Here is an 18994-nt window from a genome sequence, read left to right on the forward strand (position 1 = left end):
ACAGAACCAAGAACAGCCATTGGTAGGTTCAGCTCTGTTTATCACTTGGGAACTACACCTGAAACCAAATCACACCCTGCGACGGACAAGGCTGATTCCCATGCCTGCCTGCAATTCACTAGGTATATGCTGTGTTTGTGTAGTAAATGGAGGTGGTCATGAAACAGGAACCGGAGGCCACAATTCCCAACTCCACTATTTGGCACTTTCGAGTGCCAGTGGATTTCAGAGTTGAATCTAAATTCTAGAACCTATATCCCAACAAATTCAGTGGTGAACACAATCTTTCCATGGAATTGAAATACTTCCAAATCAAATCCAATTCTGTGCTCCAAACATACAGGCACAAAAGGGACTAGAAAGGAAAATAGATGAGCAAATGCGACTGTAAAAGTCACTCTCACTCTTCCTTTTATTTTTCTCTTATTTTTCTAAGACCATCTTCGACGTTCCACCAGTTCATTCTCCAACAGATGACTATACAAGAAAACTCAACCGCCCATAAAAAAGGACACAAGGAAGGAGAAGGCACTAAAAGGAACCCTTTACTATCCAGCAACTACCATTCTTGGCTGGTTTTAAAAAGGGCCCAGCCAGATGGATGATGAGCATTACATGTACACTAAAATATCACCTCACTTCTATGTTTCATGAGTAATTAAGCGGGGGTCTATCCGTGCCATTGACATGCCCATTCCTGTGGTGAACACCATCTGAAACAAGTGGAGGTGGCAGGGCAGCCGTGGTACTGAGGCTCATGAGAGGGTTTCCACGAGTATTACCTTTCTGCTGTTGGAGGGAATGGATTGCTCTAAGCCCTTCTTCATGGATGCTTGACAATGTGTCCAGTTCCTCTACAGACATATCTTCCAAGCCCACACCATACAGAGGAGCATGTTGTAACATCTCATCACGAAGTGCAACCTCAAGAGAACTGATATATGTCTGCAGAACAGTGGAAAGATTATTGGTGGTAGACAATCAAAAGCCACGGGGCAAATATCACATGTCATAAAGAGAGAGAGAGAGAGAGAGAGAGAGAGAGAGATGAATGTCAGGATGGTCCTATCATATGCAAATTCATCAATAAGTATGGCCCAGGAAATACCAGCAATTATATCCAAGAGAGAGGAAGATCAAATCATAGGGTTCTCAACCAACAGCATGCTCTAGAAAAGATGAACCACATGCATAGGAAGATAGGAAGATAAGAATACTTAAAATCGTCGTTGCTACGGGCTACTGTTAATGTTGTTATTGTCACTGTTATATGCTATGTGATAAAAGAGCTCATTCATTGCCCATGAAGGCATTTCATGGAACCCCACCATTGAGCTCTCTAAGGTCATCACTTTTTCCTGAAGGCTCTAGTGTATCATAGGTTGTAATCCTAATTTTAATCGATGTCTTGCTTACTTGTAGTTTTCTTTGGTGCCTTCAGTCCTCTAAATCTGATAATGGATGATACTCAAATTCTTCCTCTTTTTTATCTTTATTTTTAAATCCAGACACAACAGAAGGACCTAAGAAGTGGTAAGCATTTGGATGATACGGTATTTCACTTCCTGACATTCAAACTTGCTAGAATTCAACTTTAGACCAGTGCTGATCTCCATCACAAGGAACACTTCCAATTTTATAACTTTCATTACCATGGAAATCATACTGCAATCATAAGCCATCTTGTTTTCTAGCTTAAGTTTGACTAAGGTCCCAGTAAGGCAAATGATCATGGATCCAGTCTCACCTCATCAAGACAAGAAAGAAAGAAGAAAGAAGAAAGAAGAAATAGTTTACTATGGCTATCCAGTTATTCATTCTTCAGTGCATAAACAGAAAGTAATCTAAAATAAATGATGTTGCCTTTTCAAGGTGTCCTATATCTTCTACCTCTTAAACCAAAACTCAATTTTTGGATAAGTTGACAAATCATTCAAGGATCTCCAAATAAACCCCTTCAACCAAAAACTTCAGTCACAATCTTAATGTAAAAATCCAGAGCATGTAAAAAGCATTCAAAGAATACATACAATCTAAATTATGATGGAAAAATCTTTGATAAAAGTCCACACAAATTGAATAATTTCAAATATGATATGAATGAGGTGCATTTGCTTTCAGATGAATGGTAAAAATGATTTTGCATGAGTTTGTTGGGTTTGTATCACATTATTTGATCTGAATTATATATAGAGATTTATTTTGCAATTTGGCCAAAATCCTAATGAAGAACTGTGAAAGATATATCTAGAATACAAGTATTTAATGAAGAGTAACATTCTTTTATAAAAAATAGTAAAAGATTTTTGTTTAAATTTGAATTACCATGGGAAGAAAGCAGTTATCATTTTCTTAGAACCATGAATGCTAACTTCTAAAACAAGAGAACCCACAGAAGAACCAAACTTCTATTGATTCCAAGGAATTAAACATTTTTATTCAGGCCCAAAGAAGGAAATCATTATTTGATATTTTATATGCCTTCACCAGCAGAAAATGAATTTAAAGAAGAAAAGGAAAAATACAATTCACTATAGATGCACCAAAAACCGCAGCTTCAAATAATCAATAAAACCCAAAGAAAATATTTCCAAAAGAAATAGGGGAGATAAAAACCTGGCATTCATTCAATTTTGCTTCCATAGACGTAATGTATGCTTCATAACTAGCAATGTGTTCTTCCTTCTGCATTTTTTCTAGTTCAGTTTGTTCAACCTTTTGTTTGAACCACTGGACTTCATTCTGAAGTAATTTTTGTACTTCTTCTCGATTCACCGCCTCTGAAGCATAGCGTTTCAGTTCTTCATCGAATTTATTTATCATAGCTTCTGCAACCTTCAATCTTTCAGCAAGAACATTCTTCTCTCTGATTGCTCTCTGCACCATTCACAGACTAAAATTAAATGATTGCATCGTACATTATCTTCCATATTCCATATATGCTAGAGATGAATGGAAAGCCTTTCATGGTTAAACACATATAAACAAACAAATAAATAATAAAACAAACAAATCAGTTGAAAGGCAGGTCCCATAACACAAACTTAACAAGGAATGTCAAAATAAGATCATGCAAAAGAAATGCTTAACATATGCAATAAATGAAAAGTTGAAGGCACGACAGCACTTCAAGCATCATTCCTTCAGGTATGATGCAGTCAACAATAACTGAATTTGCCATCATATCCTTGAGAGAGTTCTTACCATGCACGTGATCAACTGTCTGCTCACGAACTCCTATATGCAATAATACTTAGGAAAATTCTAGGGCATCGAATCGGTACCATACCAAATTTTGAATCTAAACATTTGACGTGCATCGTTAAATTTGGACTGTTGAATAAAGGTACAAAGAAATGTGACTTATGAACAAATGGGACCAAGTTATGAAGGAATATATCCTAGGTTTGAAGAAATAAGAGCCTTGCAAGGTATGGAGAAATAGGACCTACTATGACCTTGTAGCCACTTTTAATTGGGTGGCACTGTTCATATGGTACTGAAAAGTAGCTTTTTGGTACCACAGAAAAACCCTAATACTTTATATCATTTTCTTTTTTGATGAGACTAATTCTTTACATGAATGTCCTTAAGAGGGCACTGAACATCTGATTCTTGGCATGGTCAATAGCAATTTAATGGAACAAATATAACAGAGTCTTCCCCTGTTTCAAACCCAATTCCATGATCACCCAATCAACCAAACATCCTCCTTCACTGCCTCAAGAGTTGCTATAAACTCTTCCTTAAAGCATAAACTACCACCTTATAGGTTCAACTGTCATTATTAGCAAATAACACATACTAGACCTCTTAGTAAAGCCCCCTCAAGTGCATTAAAATATCCCATACTCATGCCTAACTCTGTTTGTCAAACATAGATGGAGAATTTCAATATAAATATCCTATAGTAAACCTCTTATTGAAGCTCCCTTGCTTACTTAGCATTAAATTATCCCACAACACGTCTCCGAAGAAACATTAAGATAGAGAATTTTCATCCCCTTGGGATTGATGCTGATATAAGACTAGTCACACCAGTGGGCCTTGCATAAGAATGCCCCAAAAAGCATCACTATCATTTAAAAAAAAATCATAGAACATGATCAAAAGATTTCAAACTATTTAACTTGATAATTCTCTAGAAACAACATCCAAAAAAATTTCAGCATAATGAAAGAAATTAGGTGTGTTGAAACCGGACTGTGCCAGACATTTGAAGCCTTCAAAATCCCATTCTGTCTGAATTTTGTTGAATCAACTCAAATCATAAATAACAAGTAGATGCAACATAAATTCTGGAATTGAAGATTTAAAATAGGGCTCAGAAACCATGAGTATGAGACACATTATGGGCAATCCATATCCTCAAAACTTCAAATTCCATATTCCTTAGCACTCTTGGAACTAATGCAGCATCATATCTATGATGTATATATCTTGCTGCTAGAAATTGTGTGTGTCAATGCATCTGGATTGCCAGGCATATCAAGCATGATGAAGAAGATTACCACAATCTCTCATCTTCAAAGTCTATGGAAGAACAAGATTCAGAACTATGGAAGAACAAGAGCTTCTACATATTTTTAGCTGAAATCATGATTTTTATATTTTATCTCAAACAGCAGTAAACTTGAAGACATTTTAGCTCAGGAAGCAATAGACATGGAAGACAATTTATTCTCAGGAAGCAATAAACTTGAAGACATGTTATACCTTCAGTTCATCATGTTTCTGAAACTTCAACAGCGACTGTTGAGCCTCTGCATCATGAAGACGATCCTGATAGAGTTTTTTCTCCATGGACAGTTTTGCAATTTTGCTATCCCGTTCGGACCGAAGCTGTTCAATCCGATTCTTTACTTCTCGCATTTGCCCAGTAAGTTCCATCTTTTCCTGAGCAAAATGTTCCTTTCCAAGCCTCACTTCAGACTGTCATTTTCATGGAAAACATCAAACTAATTTCCCTTCAAGAAGAGTAAGCAACACATGATGTGTTTTGTTATCCAAATAGCACAAACAAAAGATCAGGTACCTTAAGATGATCAATAGTAGCCTCTGACTCACTTAGTCTATCTAACAAAATAGCTTTCTCTCTAAGCATATTGGAAAGTTCAGCTTGTCTTATTTCCTGGGTATGGATATTTTCCTTTTCCTTAGCACATAATTGACGCCGAAGTGTTGCACAATCTACATTGGAAAGCTCAACAACCTCCCTCATCATGTTAAGAACTTGTTTAGAAATTCCTTGTTCCTCATGAACCAAGAGTGCCAAAATGTCTAAATCTATATTTACTTCACAACAATGTTCTGCAGGAGTTATGGCACAGTCAACTAGTCCTTTCAGTATCTTCCTATGATCATCCTCTTTAGCAAACATTTTAAATAATATAGCATAAAGTGTCCTCACAAAACCATATACTCGAGAGTCTCTGGAGAGGGCTAATGTTCTAGCAAGACGAAGAACTAAGGTAAAATCCACTTCTTGGGCAGGCAAAGATCCAGTTTTTTCCTCCAGTGCCATGTCCTTGTGCAGATTTTTTTGAGCTGAAGATACTGAATCAAAATTCAGGCTTTGAGCATGGCGCCTTTCCAAGACCATGGCCATTGATTGATCCATAATAATCCCTCGCACAACAGCTCTCTCAAAAGCCTGGGAAACTTCAACAGAGAGGCAAGGCATTGACAGCATCTCAACCAAGAGATAGATATCAGAAAATTGAAGAAGTTGCTCCTCCACCAAGCATTTGCCATCAGGTTCAGGAACAGAATCAATATCTCTTAACATTGTTTCAGCAATCTCACTACAACTATTCACAGCTTTGCTTAGAACTTCCAGCACACAGGCTGATACCTCAGCCCCCAAACTTTGTAGTCTGGCACGAACAACTCTAACCTATATGGACAGAATAGTGATACACATAAGAGAGAGACACACATTCCAAACGACAGCCTACAAGATGATCAAATTTAAAACTTGAAAAAACAGTATTGATCTTCCCTGAAGTTCAGTTCACTGAATTGCATGGACCTTCTCTCACATTTGGAAAAAAATACACTGCCTTCCCTTGGGATTACTTCTATCAAGAGGGAAACCCTCCTGTCAAACATGTGTGCCAAAATTTTCTCAAAATACTTCTTATCACTATTTAAGCAATAAGGAAAAACAGAATAAAACTAGAAAATATAAGGAGGCAGATAGAGAGAGAGAGAGAGAGAGAGAAAGAAAACCTAATTTAACACCCTAACATTTGTTGACACATCAATCCACTATTCAAAGGAGACCCATTACTGCCTCTTTAGAGGGTTAAATTGGTTTTCTTCTATTAATTTTCTTCAAAAGTCAAAATCAGTATTTTGAGAGAAATTTGGCTTGATGTCAGCAGTTTATATTCATCTACCCAAACATTGAATTAAAAAGGGGGTTAATTTCAAGAAAACCTCAGAGAAGGTCACTGTCCTGTTTCAATTTGTGAGGACAAGTCCCAATTAATTCACCAAAACTTAGGGAACTTCAATTTGATTTTCCCTTAAAATTAAATATTCATGATGCATACTGCTAGCAGAATTTTTTGGCACCGAGATGCAGCTTTAAATAGAAAATCAATGGCAGCTGCAAGAGGTTCATCTTTCAACCCTCCTAACAGTGAAGAAGCATGAACTAATACGCATTCTGCAACTTCACTGCCAAATTGCATCTTACTGATAGCAGCCAAAACCTGAGGAACATTCAAACTTAGTCAAAATGACAACACTAACAAAATTTACATGCATGCACTTTTTTTTTGCTTTTGCTCCATTTTCTATTCAATTTATAGCAACTTTTTCAAGCTAGGATTTTTTTTCTCAGCCTTGTAGCTTATGTTTTCATTATTCATTAAAATTGCAAAAACATGCATGCAGAATAGACAACTTAGAATCTAAATTAATCCTTTAAAAATGTTCATATTTGCATAACTAAAAACATAAACGCTAAAAGCATAAAAAAGGTATCATCTTGCAGGGCTTTGTTTCCATGCTTTACATTGGAGCAACATAATTTTAGAATAAAGAATAGAACACTCAAATGAGGGGATTATTCATGATCAGACCCACACAATTGGATTGAGAATCTTAAGATTCTACAAAAATATCAACTATTTATATGTCTGTGTTACAAATCAGCAGACATTCTCTAGGCAAATTGAACATCATGTAATTTATCATGATACCACCTTAAAAGGAAAGTCAACTAGTAAGAATGAAATTAGAATTTGTTCATTTAAGTCTAGAACACGGTTAAAAAAATCAAATGAAAAGAGTTGATAAAAACCACACTAAATACTCTAAACAATGATTGAAAGTGATCGAATGAAAGCAGAATTATTAAAAAGTTCAAAAGAAACTGCAGGAAAAAAATGGATTGAGCGAATGTAGATAGATAGATAGACAGAACGTAGATAGACACAGATTTTTAAATGGATTCTTACAATCCAAAAGAAAAATGTGAATATTCAAATAACTTAAATAGAAAGCCAAAGGAAAAAATATTGCAATCCTTGAATACCTAGAAAAAAAAAATTTGCTATCAAAATTCATAACAATGACCCCAAGTTTGGGCAGTTTAACTGAGTTCCTTGAAATTCTAATAGGAGCATCAGCTCAAAAATGTGGTTCAAAGTGCTACAAAATAAACAATGAAACAAAGGGGTCCTTTCTAACTTGCACTTTTGATGTTTGCTAATGGTCCAACCAACAACATTTAGAAATGTCACAATATTTATGGTGATTGATATTGGTGTTCTGTGAACATTACATATTATCTGGTAGTGGCTTTGGAGATAATTTTGTTTCCATTGTCAATCTCTGACATCTCTAACCTATTTTGATAAATTGCATCTTTAAATCATTAGGAAGAAAAAAAGAAGAAATGTATCTTACAGGTAGTTGGAGTGCAGGTTCTGCATCTGACTTTTGAAGTTGATCTAAAAGTGCACAAGCAACAAGCGGATGCTCGGACAGATCAATTAACTTGGGTATCAAAGTAACGAGGTCTGGTTGCAGACTTTTGGGAGCTTTAGTGAGTATGAATAAAACCTTTTGTGTAAATTGAGTCCTCTGCCTCAACTCTGAAAAAACTTGTGAAAAAGTGACATCTTTCGCCTTCAGTGAATTAACAATCAATTCTAGGAGCTCTTCCAACTGCCCTGGCCACTCAATCTAGAATACAAATTGCTCATCAAGTTAGAAGATGAAGTTAAAACCCAAATCCAATTATTTTCAGAACTTATAACACAATACCTGACATGCCTGAATTGAATCCAAGTCTAAAGTAGTTCCAGCAGATATTTCTGGAGAAAAAATATAATCTCCAGGAATTTCCTTCTTGGGCATATCAGTTTCATTCACACCCATGAATCGTATTGAAAAAGTGCAGGTTTTTTCATCCACTTTAGGGCCCCTCCCATATATAAGGAAATGCATACAATCTGATCCCCCATTTTCCACATAAGATTCTGATTTACTGACAGCTTTATGGCTATTCAGAGAAGGACCCAAACCTATATTATAAAAATCTTCACTGGATCTACTGTCTGAAGTTTGGCAAAATTTAACCATAATATCTAGAAGTAAATCAATTGTTGCATGTTGGAGGACCTTAACTTTCCTCATAAAAAATGCACTAGGGGACGATTTATCACCCACTGTAACTTCTTGCTTTTCTTCATTACTAGCTGAGAACTTGACTGGAGGAAGCCAATGCTTTGCTTTAACAGAATCATTGAGATCACAACAAAGATTAATCAGAAAACCAGCTAACTTAGCAGCAATTAAAGGAGCTGTTTCTTTTGGAATGACTAGTGGCTGTGAAGGATTGTTCCCATTTATCAGGTGAAAGCCTGCACTTGAAAGAAGGTCTTTCAACTTGTCTGTTTTGTCCCCGCTAAGTACTTCACACTCATCTGAATTAACAAGTTTGTCAGATTCAGATGTAGTGTCCTGATTGCAGTGAGGAGCCAAAACCTGGAGAAGGGAAATATCTAATGTTAAGAAAGTGGACATTTGTAACAGTAAAGATACAATTAATAGCAACCTTACCAACTATACAATAACAACTAAAACCCAAAATATTGGAATGGGGAGAAATTAGACTACTTTCAGTGTCTTGCTCGGTAAAACTGCCTTGAAGTGCTGCTAAGTTAAGTGAGTACAAGATCTGAAAATATTCTATACATGTGAATACAAATTCCATGGTTTTTGATACTGGAGAGTTTCTGTAGGCCTTCAAACAACCAATATATAGAAGTGAAAATGTTTCTAAAACCCTTTCTATTACAAGATATAAAATATTAGTTCATCAAAGGTGTTGAGATGCAAACTCTCTAAACTTCAAATTAGCATGGTTCGTTGAATTAGGCCTGTACTTGAGATTTCAAAATATGATTCCTGGTACAATTATATGATTGTGATATCTAAACAGATATTTGTATCATGCTATCAGGTTTCCATAATAACATCTTCAAAGCACATGATACATTAAAAATATAGTGTTGCATGCCTGTGCACATAACTAGGTTATTCATCAAAACTCGGTTAGCTAAGAGTCATATGGACCCAAAAAGCAAGGCTATTAAAACAATGATAGTAACAGTAGTAGTATTAATAATAATATTAATAACAAATAGTAATAGTAGTAGTAGCAGTAGGAGTAGCAGTAATAGTAATAATAATTTGTAATTTTTTATTATTATTATTATTTTGCAGTATTATAGGTAATTTTTTGGAGACAAAAAAGTAATTTGGCTTCCAAATTCAGGAATTCTCTTACATAAAAGATAATATGGCAACATGAATAGTCCCAGCATGGAGAAGATTTTTGTGGAAGTCTCGAGTTCTTAACATATAGAGTAATCTCCTATAAACTGAATTGCCAATCCTTACCGTATGAGAGGATAGTGAATTTAAAAACCATGTGATTTTGAATCTAATGTATTTTGGATTTTGGGATGTGAACAAGAGCCACATCACCTTGATAGAATCTATTGAATTCACTCAAAATGATATCCAACAGGAAAAAGAAAAGTACATTAACATAAATATTCAAAAATAATTTTGGAAATTCCTTGGTGCCGGATATATATATATATATATATAAAGGACAAGTGTGAATTTGAAGATACCTATAAACTTATCCAAGGTAATAAACAAATATTACAAATTGCATCTTGCAAGAAATGACAGTTCAATCTTAAATGCTTGCAAAATATGATCAAATGTCCACATTTTGGATGGAAGAATTAAATGTTGTTTATATGAATCTTCAAGAGTTTTAGGAAGAACAGTTTATATGGTGATTGGGTAAATGTATTATTTACTAATGTTGTTTTTCTCCTTTTAATATTTTAAATTGGTGGTGCGTTGCTCTTATTTGAAGTGTTTATTCTCTGCTAACTCATGTATATGCAAAACAGTAACCAAGTTGACATGCTTGATTACAACTTGAGAACTCAATATTCCTTGTATCAGTTATATAAACAGAGTAACTTACAAATGGAGAAAGAATCCAACAAAAAGAAATCCAACTACTACTAGATTCCAACTACCAGAAATAATGGAAGGAAATTTTACTATAGGCAAATGAATACGATGCATACAGACCTCTAGATCTGAGAACTCAAACCATGGGCAGTAATCAAGGATCTCACAGACAAAAATAACTGTCTCACGAACAAGATATCCTGCACCTACTTCCAGCAAATCTGCTACTTTCATAAATTGGAGAGTAGAACTGCTCCAAGTCTTTGTACAGAGAGAAGACTCCTTCCACAAACTCTTGTTATGGTCCTTTTGATTCACCACACCCATCCTGTAACTGACCCAAAAATTCTTATCAGGATCACTTACAGCAGATGGGTCGCACTCCAAGTATGTAGAAACTGTGTCAAATGACTCGTAGACCCCTGCATAGCAATGATGAAACAAGCAAGAAGAACGTCAAGATGAGAGAGCCATCAACTCAATGAGGAAGGAGAGAATAATCAAATAAACAATATTAAAAATACTGACTCACCAATCCGAAGCTCACATCCACCAACCTCAAAAAATTTGCTAAATATTTTTCGGTTTTGCATTATTTCCTTGAAGGATAAGAAGTTTTCAACCTTCCAGGTAAATGACCCTAATTTCTTATCCTGATCAATTTCAAAACAAGCATTGCTGGATTCTGTGCAATCCTCTAATAGTGATGTTTCCTTCAAAATAAGCAGATCAACAGAGAAGGCAATGGTGTCCTGAACAAGAAGCCCTGAGTCCTGATCAAAGAGACTAGCAAGAGTCACAAACTCAGGCCACCCAAACTCCTTTGCAGATTTGGAGTAGCGACTCTGTGATTCCTTCGTAATAGACCTTTCCTCCCCCTTCTGGTTTATGACCGACACACGATAATGAACAAAACAGCTCCAATCATAGGAAGTGTTTAATGAATCAGTAACTTCAAGGAACATTGAAAGATAACATGGTGGCTGAGACTGGCCTGGTGCCATCAAGAAAAGCAGAAGTCTTGTCAGTTCTCTAGCTTTTCAGTAGTCCACTCAACTGAAAGCACTACTCAAACAGTTACTAATCTTTCATGCAGTAAAAAAACCAGTAAACAACATTCTCTGAAAGCTCCAACAGTTCAAAGAATTTAGGAAAGCTCTCAGTTGACTAGACTGTTAAACAACTTCAAACACACTCAAGTATGCAATGAAATCAAAGACATAAATCGAGAGAAAAGCAACTCCAGGAGACTTGTTCATTTTTGTTTACATAGAATGTGTGAATATATCAGAGAAAACCACAATAAAACCCCCTGCCACAAGAAAATTCTTCTCTAAGGGGGGAAAAAGGGCACCTTCAAAACTCATCAATTCCTGTGGAATTAAATGGCTTTACTTTTACATAACATATGAAGGTGCAAAACCATCAATACAAATGGGATCATTAGAGAAAATTGGAACTATCACCACCACTGATGGCATGCATCAGTTTATGGTTGTATGAAATGACTCAATGTTTTATTCTCATTTATTATGATGACCTCTATTCCCAGGGATTTGCACAGGATTATACATAGATAAAACTAAGGGGCAGTTTAATTGGAAGAATTATCCAAACACGCCTGGACTCCTCAATAGAATCCTTTCAAACCAATTGCCAAATAAATCTAAGCTAATAGCAAGTTCATCAGAGATCTACCTTCCTTTTTTTCTTTGTTCTTCATTGCAAGGTTGGATAAAAACACATCACTGAAGCTGGGACATACCAAGAAATGGAACCATTTCATTTTGATTTCTATTCCAATTAAAGGCACAATTCCATCCTTGTAACAGAACCATTACATATAAAGAATCTTGTTGTCAAAATAAAAGTTGAAATGTCATTTCTTGAAATGATGCTAATAGCACCTCTTTTAGCTACGTCTGCATGACCACATTCCTTCTCATACAATGTAAAACTTGCGACCTAACCGCCTTTCTTGGTATGGTTCCTAATGCCTTAAATTTTGGTTCCAATTTTCAGAACTCCTGGGTACAACATTCAGCTTATCTCCTACTAATAGCTAGAAACCTTCATTTGCAGACATTGCCTTCTACACAATTCCTAGCTTTCACTTCATTAATAAACATTTGATATCCACATATTTTTCAGAACTTCATTTGAAGTGTTCTAGCTGTCACTTCATTAATACACAATTCCAATTTTCAGAACTCCTGGGTTCAACATTCAGCTTATCTCCTACTAATAGCTAGTACACTTCATTTGCAGACATTGCCTTCTACACAATTCCTAGCTGTCACTTCATTAATAAACATTTGATATCCACATATTTTTTCCAAGAAACAATATACTATTCAAGGCAATTCTATTCAAATGATCAATAAATGGACATATTAAGGAAACTTTGATAAATGAAATGATTTTTATGTTGCAGGCTCTACTCTCTTAAAGCAGATTTTCAGCCGGGGAAACAATATCCACTAAAAAGATCGGAGACTTGGCAGATTGCTGAATTACTCAAATGGATGGTTTATCTAATTAACTTAAAAATCTAGTTTTTTTTTAATGCCAATGTAATAAGAGAATAAAAAACCATGTTTGTATTCAGCTATAAATTAAGCATCTGCAACCAGAACTCTTAACATGTACAGATCAATAATTTGTGAATCAATCAGCAAAGCCAAATTAGTTGCAAGACAACTAAGTTATGAAGGTGATTAATGGATGGAAAAACTCATTTCTAGTTTCTAGCATGCTTTACTTTCCACCTAAACACAAATTCAATCTTGATTCTCCTAACTTTCTTAATACCTGAGTAAGAAATTCCTGAATGGATCAATCCCCAAATCCTGTCACTCTGAAAGCAATTACTAAATGAGTTGATCAACAAATTAAGTTAAGGCATATTCAATATATCATTTACCTCTAGGATAAAGTAACAGGTGACAATCTCTATTTGCAATCTGAAACTTCCTGCTCTTGATACAAAGATTCTTGATCCTCTTCCTTTTCAGAAGATCCTTCAGCTTTGTAAAATTCTCAATCTTCCAAGTGAATTTCCCTGTGTAACCATCAGATTTCCGTGCAACACTGGTACCCCTCCCAGCAAGAACCCCCCCATTCTTTGAGAAGTTAGAAAACTCCTTAATCACATGGAAGGAAGTACTAAACACCAGAGTACCATCTATAAAGAACCCATTCTCAGACTCAACCAATTGAGACATTTTCATATAGTCTATCCAACCAAGACTACAACCATCCCCACCATTAGTATCGGGACCAAACCTTCCATAAGATTCCTTATAAAATTGGTTAAGACCCGGTTTCTGATTCAACACCGATACTCTAAACAAACACCAGCAATTCCGATCCGGCGTAAACTCTCTACCCTCCAAAGACATTGATAAATACTCAACTCCATTAATCCAGCTCCTGTAAATACAAATCCGAACACTACACTCCCCAACTTGAAAAGCAGGGCTGACTAATTTCTGGGTCTTAAATATATCCTTAAACACAACAAAATTCTTCAACCTCCAAGTAATCCTCCCATCCAAAACATCCGAGCCCGACCCAGAAATAGTTGCCAATTGAGACTTTGTTTCATTGTTATCTTGCGAAACCGTCAAGCTATCATTCAAAACACGAATATCGGCCAAAATGGTCATAGTATCGTTCACCAAGAACCCAAATTTGGTGTCAAGAACAATCGAAGATTGCGCAAAGTCACTCCAACCATGTGATTTCTTCTTGGGAGAGAATCGAAGCCATGACTCTCTACATACAGACATGGAATCGTCAATGTGATTTAAAAATTTGAGAGTATAGCTTACAAAACAATCGAATTTCGCGCTTCGAGGATCCATGACTTGAAGGTAGAGCGAGCAGTGGCCAGGCAGCGCAACAAGATCGCCTCTAGGGTAAACCATGAAGCGAAAATCGAAACCTCCGATAGTGAAGTAAGGACTATAGTGGGACCTTCCCCTGATTTTGGAGAAGTCCGGGACAGTCCACTTGGCCATCGCCCATTGATTCTCGAAGTGCTCCACCATGATCGGCCCTTCGTAGACGCAAGAAATTACCGGCGGAAGCACCACCGGTTCTTCCTCCGGCGAAGTCGATGAAGAAGGGGACGAACAGCAACAGCAACAAGAAGCAGAAGAAGAACAGGAAGAAGAAGAAGAAAGAGGAGAAGGAGGGGAAGGAGGAGGTTTTGGGTGGGTTTGAAGCTTCTGCCTCGTTGTACGGGCAGGCTTCGCAGTTGATTTCTTCTTCTTGTTTGATTGCATGTTTTCTATGTGAAAGAGAAAGAGAAAGAGAACGAGAAAGAGAAAGAGAAAGAGGGGGTTGGTGGCAGCGATGAAGGCTCTTGCTGTGTCCGAGAGAGAAAGAGGTCAAGGGTTTTCCTGGATGTGTTGTTTAGTGTTGTGTAGCAGGTGGTGCGGTATGGTGTCTCCCTCTGCAAATCCGTATTTATGTTCTTTGTTGGGTTTCAGGGCACGGAGAGAGAGAGAGGGTCTATGTGATTTTGTGGTTTGCTGTTTGCACTGCCCACTCTCTCTCTATATCCGTCCTGATACCCTTTTTTAAATACTTGGGGTTTTACAGTGAGAGAAAGGTGGCAGTTTCTCTCTCCATCTCTGCGCTGTGTTTCTTGATTCTCGGCTGTAGAGAGACATCATAAACCCTCTCCAAGGGTTTTACAGGTGGGTGGTAGGGTGGACCCGTGGACTCTTGCATGCGCCTAAGGCGGTACTTTGCCGTTTCAATTCTCTGCCTTCCTCATATTCTCGCTTCTCCCGGTTGTACATTTGGGGCTATCATTGGAAAGTTGGCTTCCTCCCTCGTCTCCTCATTCTCTGACAAAATCTTATATCCCACGCTCAACTCCCGCGCGTTCCATCCAATTGCCCTCACGAACCTAAGTTCACTATAGTTAATAATCGCATCCATATTTTCTCCTTATAATACCATTACATTCCAATACAAAACAATTTGAATTAATGCTTAATAATGACATGCTCCACACAACCGGTAGAAACTAATAACCCTTGCAAAGAAAGGTAATCTTTATTAATAATTACATTTAAATTTGATTTTTTTTAAGTCATACCGTTATATTTTATATGTAGTATAATAATTTTTAATATTAACAAACTTATCCGTGTTATCGAAGCATGTGACATAAATATCAAGTAAAACATATGACAATTCTTTTCTATAATTATAAAAAAGTATGACGAGGGTTTTTCTTTAGACCATAAAATTGTTTCCATTATAGAAAATCATAATTATTTATATTCGTATTAATGAAACGTTTGTATATTTTTCTTATTTTGTCGTTCATTTTATGGGAAAACTTAATCTTTTAAGAATAGTTTATTAATTTATTTTTAAATACCAACATTGAAATGAAAGTAAAATGAATAAATTCAAAAATATATGAATAGTATATGAACATTTTTTAGTAAGGACGAGTTTATATCATTTATAGCAGCGTCATATATATTTAACATATGAATGAGATAATAACGAAATAAATGAGTAAAATACATTAATTTGACTAATATTTCTTGTAGTTATGGAAATATCCAAAATACGGATTTTAATCTATAGAGCTTAATATTTTGATATGTTTAAAACCATGAAGTAAAGAGTAAAATACAAAGTAGTAGACTAACTTGTCTTATGGTTAAAAGACATATAACAAAAACCTTTAGACTATGTTTGGTTCCGAAAAAATTGAGGAAAATTATAATGGAAAGAAAATAGAAGGAAAAAAATAAAGAAAAATAAAAAATAAATTTAAACACAATCAATTATTTTTATATTATTTTTTAAACTCATTTCACTTAGTCCCTTCTATCATAGAAAAATTAAATAATTTTAAAAAAAAAATCTAAATTTTTTTATAAATTTTAATTATATTTGATTTTCTTTTGCATTTTTCATGGTGAAATCAAATATAAGAAAATCGTTTTTTTTTAGTATTTTTTTTCTTTCCTTAGTACTCTACGGAAACCAAAACATAGTCTTAATTTATATTGGAATACCATTGATCTAGTACATAAAACAATGCTTTCATTTCTGTATATATATGATAATTAATTTTATTTTTGGACCGACTTAGAAATGCAAAATGTATAAATTTAAAAACATATCAATAATGTATGATATATTGAGAAGTATTCTATATACAAATAAATTAATAACACAAATCCATGGACTAATTGTTCTTATAGTCATGAACATACAACAAATTATATATATATATATATATATATATATATATATATATATATATATATTAATTTTAAATATTTTTATTATTCAAAACATAATTATTTTAATTTATTTTGTATGAACAAGCAATGAATTAATGCAAATTATAAAGTTAATTTTGTTACCCAAATCAAGTCATTCACCCCCTGGTGACTTAGTAATGAATTTTGCTTGCCAATGAGAAAGGTCACCTTTGAAATAGAGGATGAAGGCGAGTGTTGAGTACGTGGGTGGGAAAAGGGCGCGTGAGGTTTGCATGGACGATTCATGTAGGTGTGTTTGCATGGCTACGTGAGTGTGAAATTTTAGGCATGAAGTTGGGAAAGTGCCAAGAAAATCAGGACTTTCTGAGGACCCATTTTTCAACTCATCATAAAAATTGAAAATAATAATAAAATTTAATTATTAATGCACGACAATTTGTTCATTATTTCAGATAAAGGCCAAATTTTTAGTTGTCGTTATTATAGTTGAGAATTTTAATATATATAATTATTAAAATATAAAATAAATAAAATATATATATATATCAATCTTGGGAAAACAAAAATTTATGTAAAAAATTTAATTATTTACGTGTAATATTCGTGCTACTATTAAGAATTTATAATTAAAATATTTTACACTTGAAAGAAAAAATATATGTACAAATGTCAGGATACATTTCAATTTAAGACATATTATTTGAAGGAAAAAAAATTAAATATCAACGAAAAAAATTTTAAAAAATAACTTAATGATATTGAAAATGAATTTTGTTTCCCACCGAAAATCAGCATGATGTCTGGGGAGGAAGATAAAGGCGCGTGCTGAATAGGTAGGAAAGGCGTGTGGGCTTGCATGACAGACTGATTACTTACGTTGGGTGTTGCATGGGTACGTGGGTGGTGGTGGGTATGAATATGTGGGAATGAAGTTGGGCAAGAAGGCTAGCATAGTGAGTAGTGAGGGTTAACATATGTGGGTTTTTTTTTTATTAAAATAATATTATTAAAAAAAAGGTATTTTATAACTATTTGCAAAAATATTCTCCTTTTAGAATAATATATTTTTCAAAAATTTTACATTTACAAACAATTTTTTAAAATAGGATTTTAGTATGAACTCAATTAATAGATTTGTATTGAAATCGTCTTTTTAAAATATGATTTTAGAGGGAATAATTATGTGTGTCTTTCAAAAGAGTATTTTAATCTAAATATAACTCATAATTTAATATTGAAATGATCTTACCAAAAGATGATTTTCATGTGAATATAAAAAAATTGTACTTTTTTTAAAATAGTATAAATACAATTTTCTTTCTTGGAGATTTTGATGTGAATATGAAGTGTTGTGTTTTTCAAAGTACACTTGTTATTATAATTTTTTTAAATTTTTTTAAATACATGTAATTGTGCTAAAAAAACCCCTAAAATATACTTGTTTATTGGAAACAAAATAAGAGGAAAAATAAAAGGTAATAATGAAAGAAAATATTAAAAATAGACTTAATATCAATAAATTATTTCCGTATTTTTTTTAAAAATATTTTACTTTTTTTCCTCTTCTAAATAAATAATTTAAATATATATAATATTAATTAATTTGAATTAAATTTAATATTTTTATTCTCCATAATAAATGAAACATAAAAAAAGATATCATTTCTCTATTTCTTTCCTCGGTATCTTTTTTAAGGAACTAAAAACGAAATTTTTAGTCACACTCCCAATCTCTCAGCAATATTTGGAGAACTCTAAGATAATACTAATTTTTTATTATTAATTTAGAGAAAATATTTTGTTTCTACTACACTATACTTTTATATGGTTTATGAATAAAAAAAAACAATGAATGTGATCAAAAGCTAATATATTGAAGCTTGAGACACTTTCAAAAAGAAGAAATGATTATTAATCATAAAGATAAAAAGACTCTAGAGGAGTTTAGTTGAAAAAAAAAACTAAGTTGTAAAACGTTATTTTATTATGAGTTGTTATTTGCTATTTTTTATAGACTTCATCAATATTAATTTATATTTCTTTGGATTCTTAAGGATTTTTTTAAAATTATTATTTTATATATTTAGTGAGATTATTAATTTAAAGGATGATAAGCATCATTATTAGTTGTAAACCTTATATATATATATATATATATTGCATAAAATTAAAGATTTTATGACATTTGATATCATCATTGTTAAAGGAAA

General features: G+C 34.1%; 1 protein-coding gene across 3 annotated transcripts; it reads right to left on the reverse strand.

Annotated features, from left to right (window-relative positions):
- Positions 1 to 380: 380 nt before the first annotated feature.
- On the reverse strand, positions 381 to 15162 carry LOC117925166. 3 transcript variants are annotated; one of them, XM_034844073.1, is made up of 10 exons: positions 13442 to 15162; positions 11051 to 11512; positions 10639 to 10940; positions 8281 to 9003; positions 7921 to 8199; positions 6558 to 6719; positions 5036 to 5896; positions 4717 to 4932; positions 2617 to 2877; positions 381 to 945 (listed from the first exon to the last, which is right to left on the reverse strand). In XM_034844073.1, exons 1-10 carry the CDS (start codon positions 14805 to 14807, stop codon positions 649 to 651), a joined length of 4929 nt encoding a protein of 1642 aa, XP_034699964.1. In that variant the 5' UTR covers positions 14808 to 15162; the 3' UTR covers positions 381 to 648. The 3 variants fall into 3 exon arrangements, with proteins under 3 accessions (XP_034699964.1, XP_034699965.1, XP_034699966.1); XM_034844074.1 differs by lacking the exon at positions 6558 to 6719; XM_034844075.1 differs by lacking the exons at positions 4717 to 4932; positions 5036 to 5896; positions 6558 to 6719.
- Positions 15163 to 18994: the final 3832 nt, after the last annotated feature.

This window comes from Vitis riparia, chromosome 11 (assembly GCF_004353265.1).
Source record: "Vitis riparia cultivar Riparia Gloire de Montpellier isolate 1030 chromosome 11, EGFV_Vit.rip_1.0, whole genome shotgun sequence".
Lineage (NCBI taxonomy): Eukaryota > Viridiplantae > Streptophyta > Magnoliopsida > Vitales > Vitaceae > Vitis > Vitis riparia.

Coding starts and splice junctions, on each gene's coding strand:
- LOC117925166 (XM_034844073.1), bottom strand. CDS start 14,807: ATGCAATCAAACAAGAAGAAGAAATCAACTGCGAAGCCTGCCCGTACA. Junction 8,200..8,280: donor ATTCAATTCAGGCATGTCAG/GTATTGTGTTAT, acceptor TTTGTATTCTAG/ATTGAGTGGCCAGGGCAGTT. Junction 6,720..7,920: donor AACCTGCACTCCAACTACCT/GTAAGATACATT, acceptor AATGTTCCTCAG/GTTTTGGCTGCTATCAGTAA.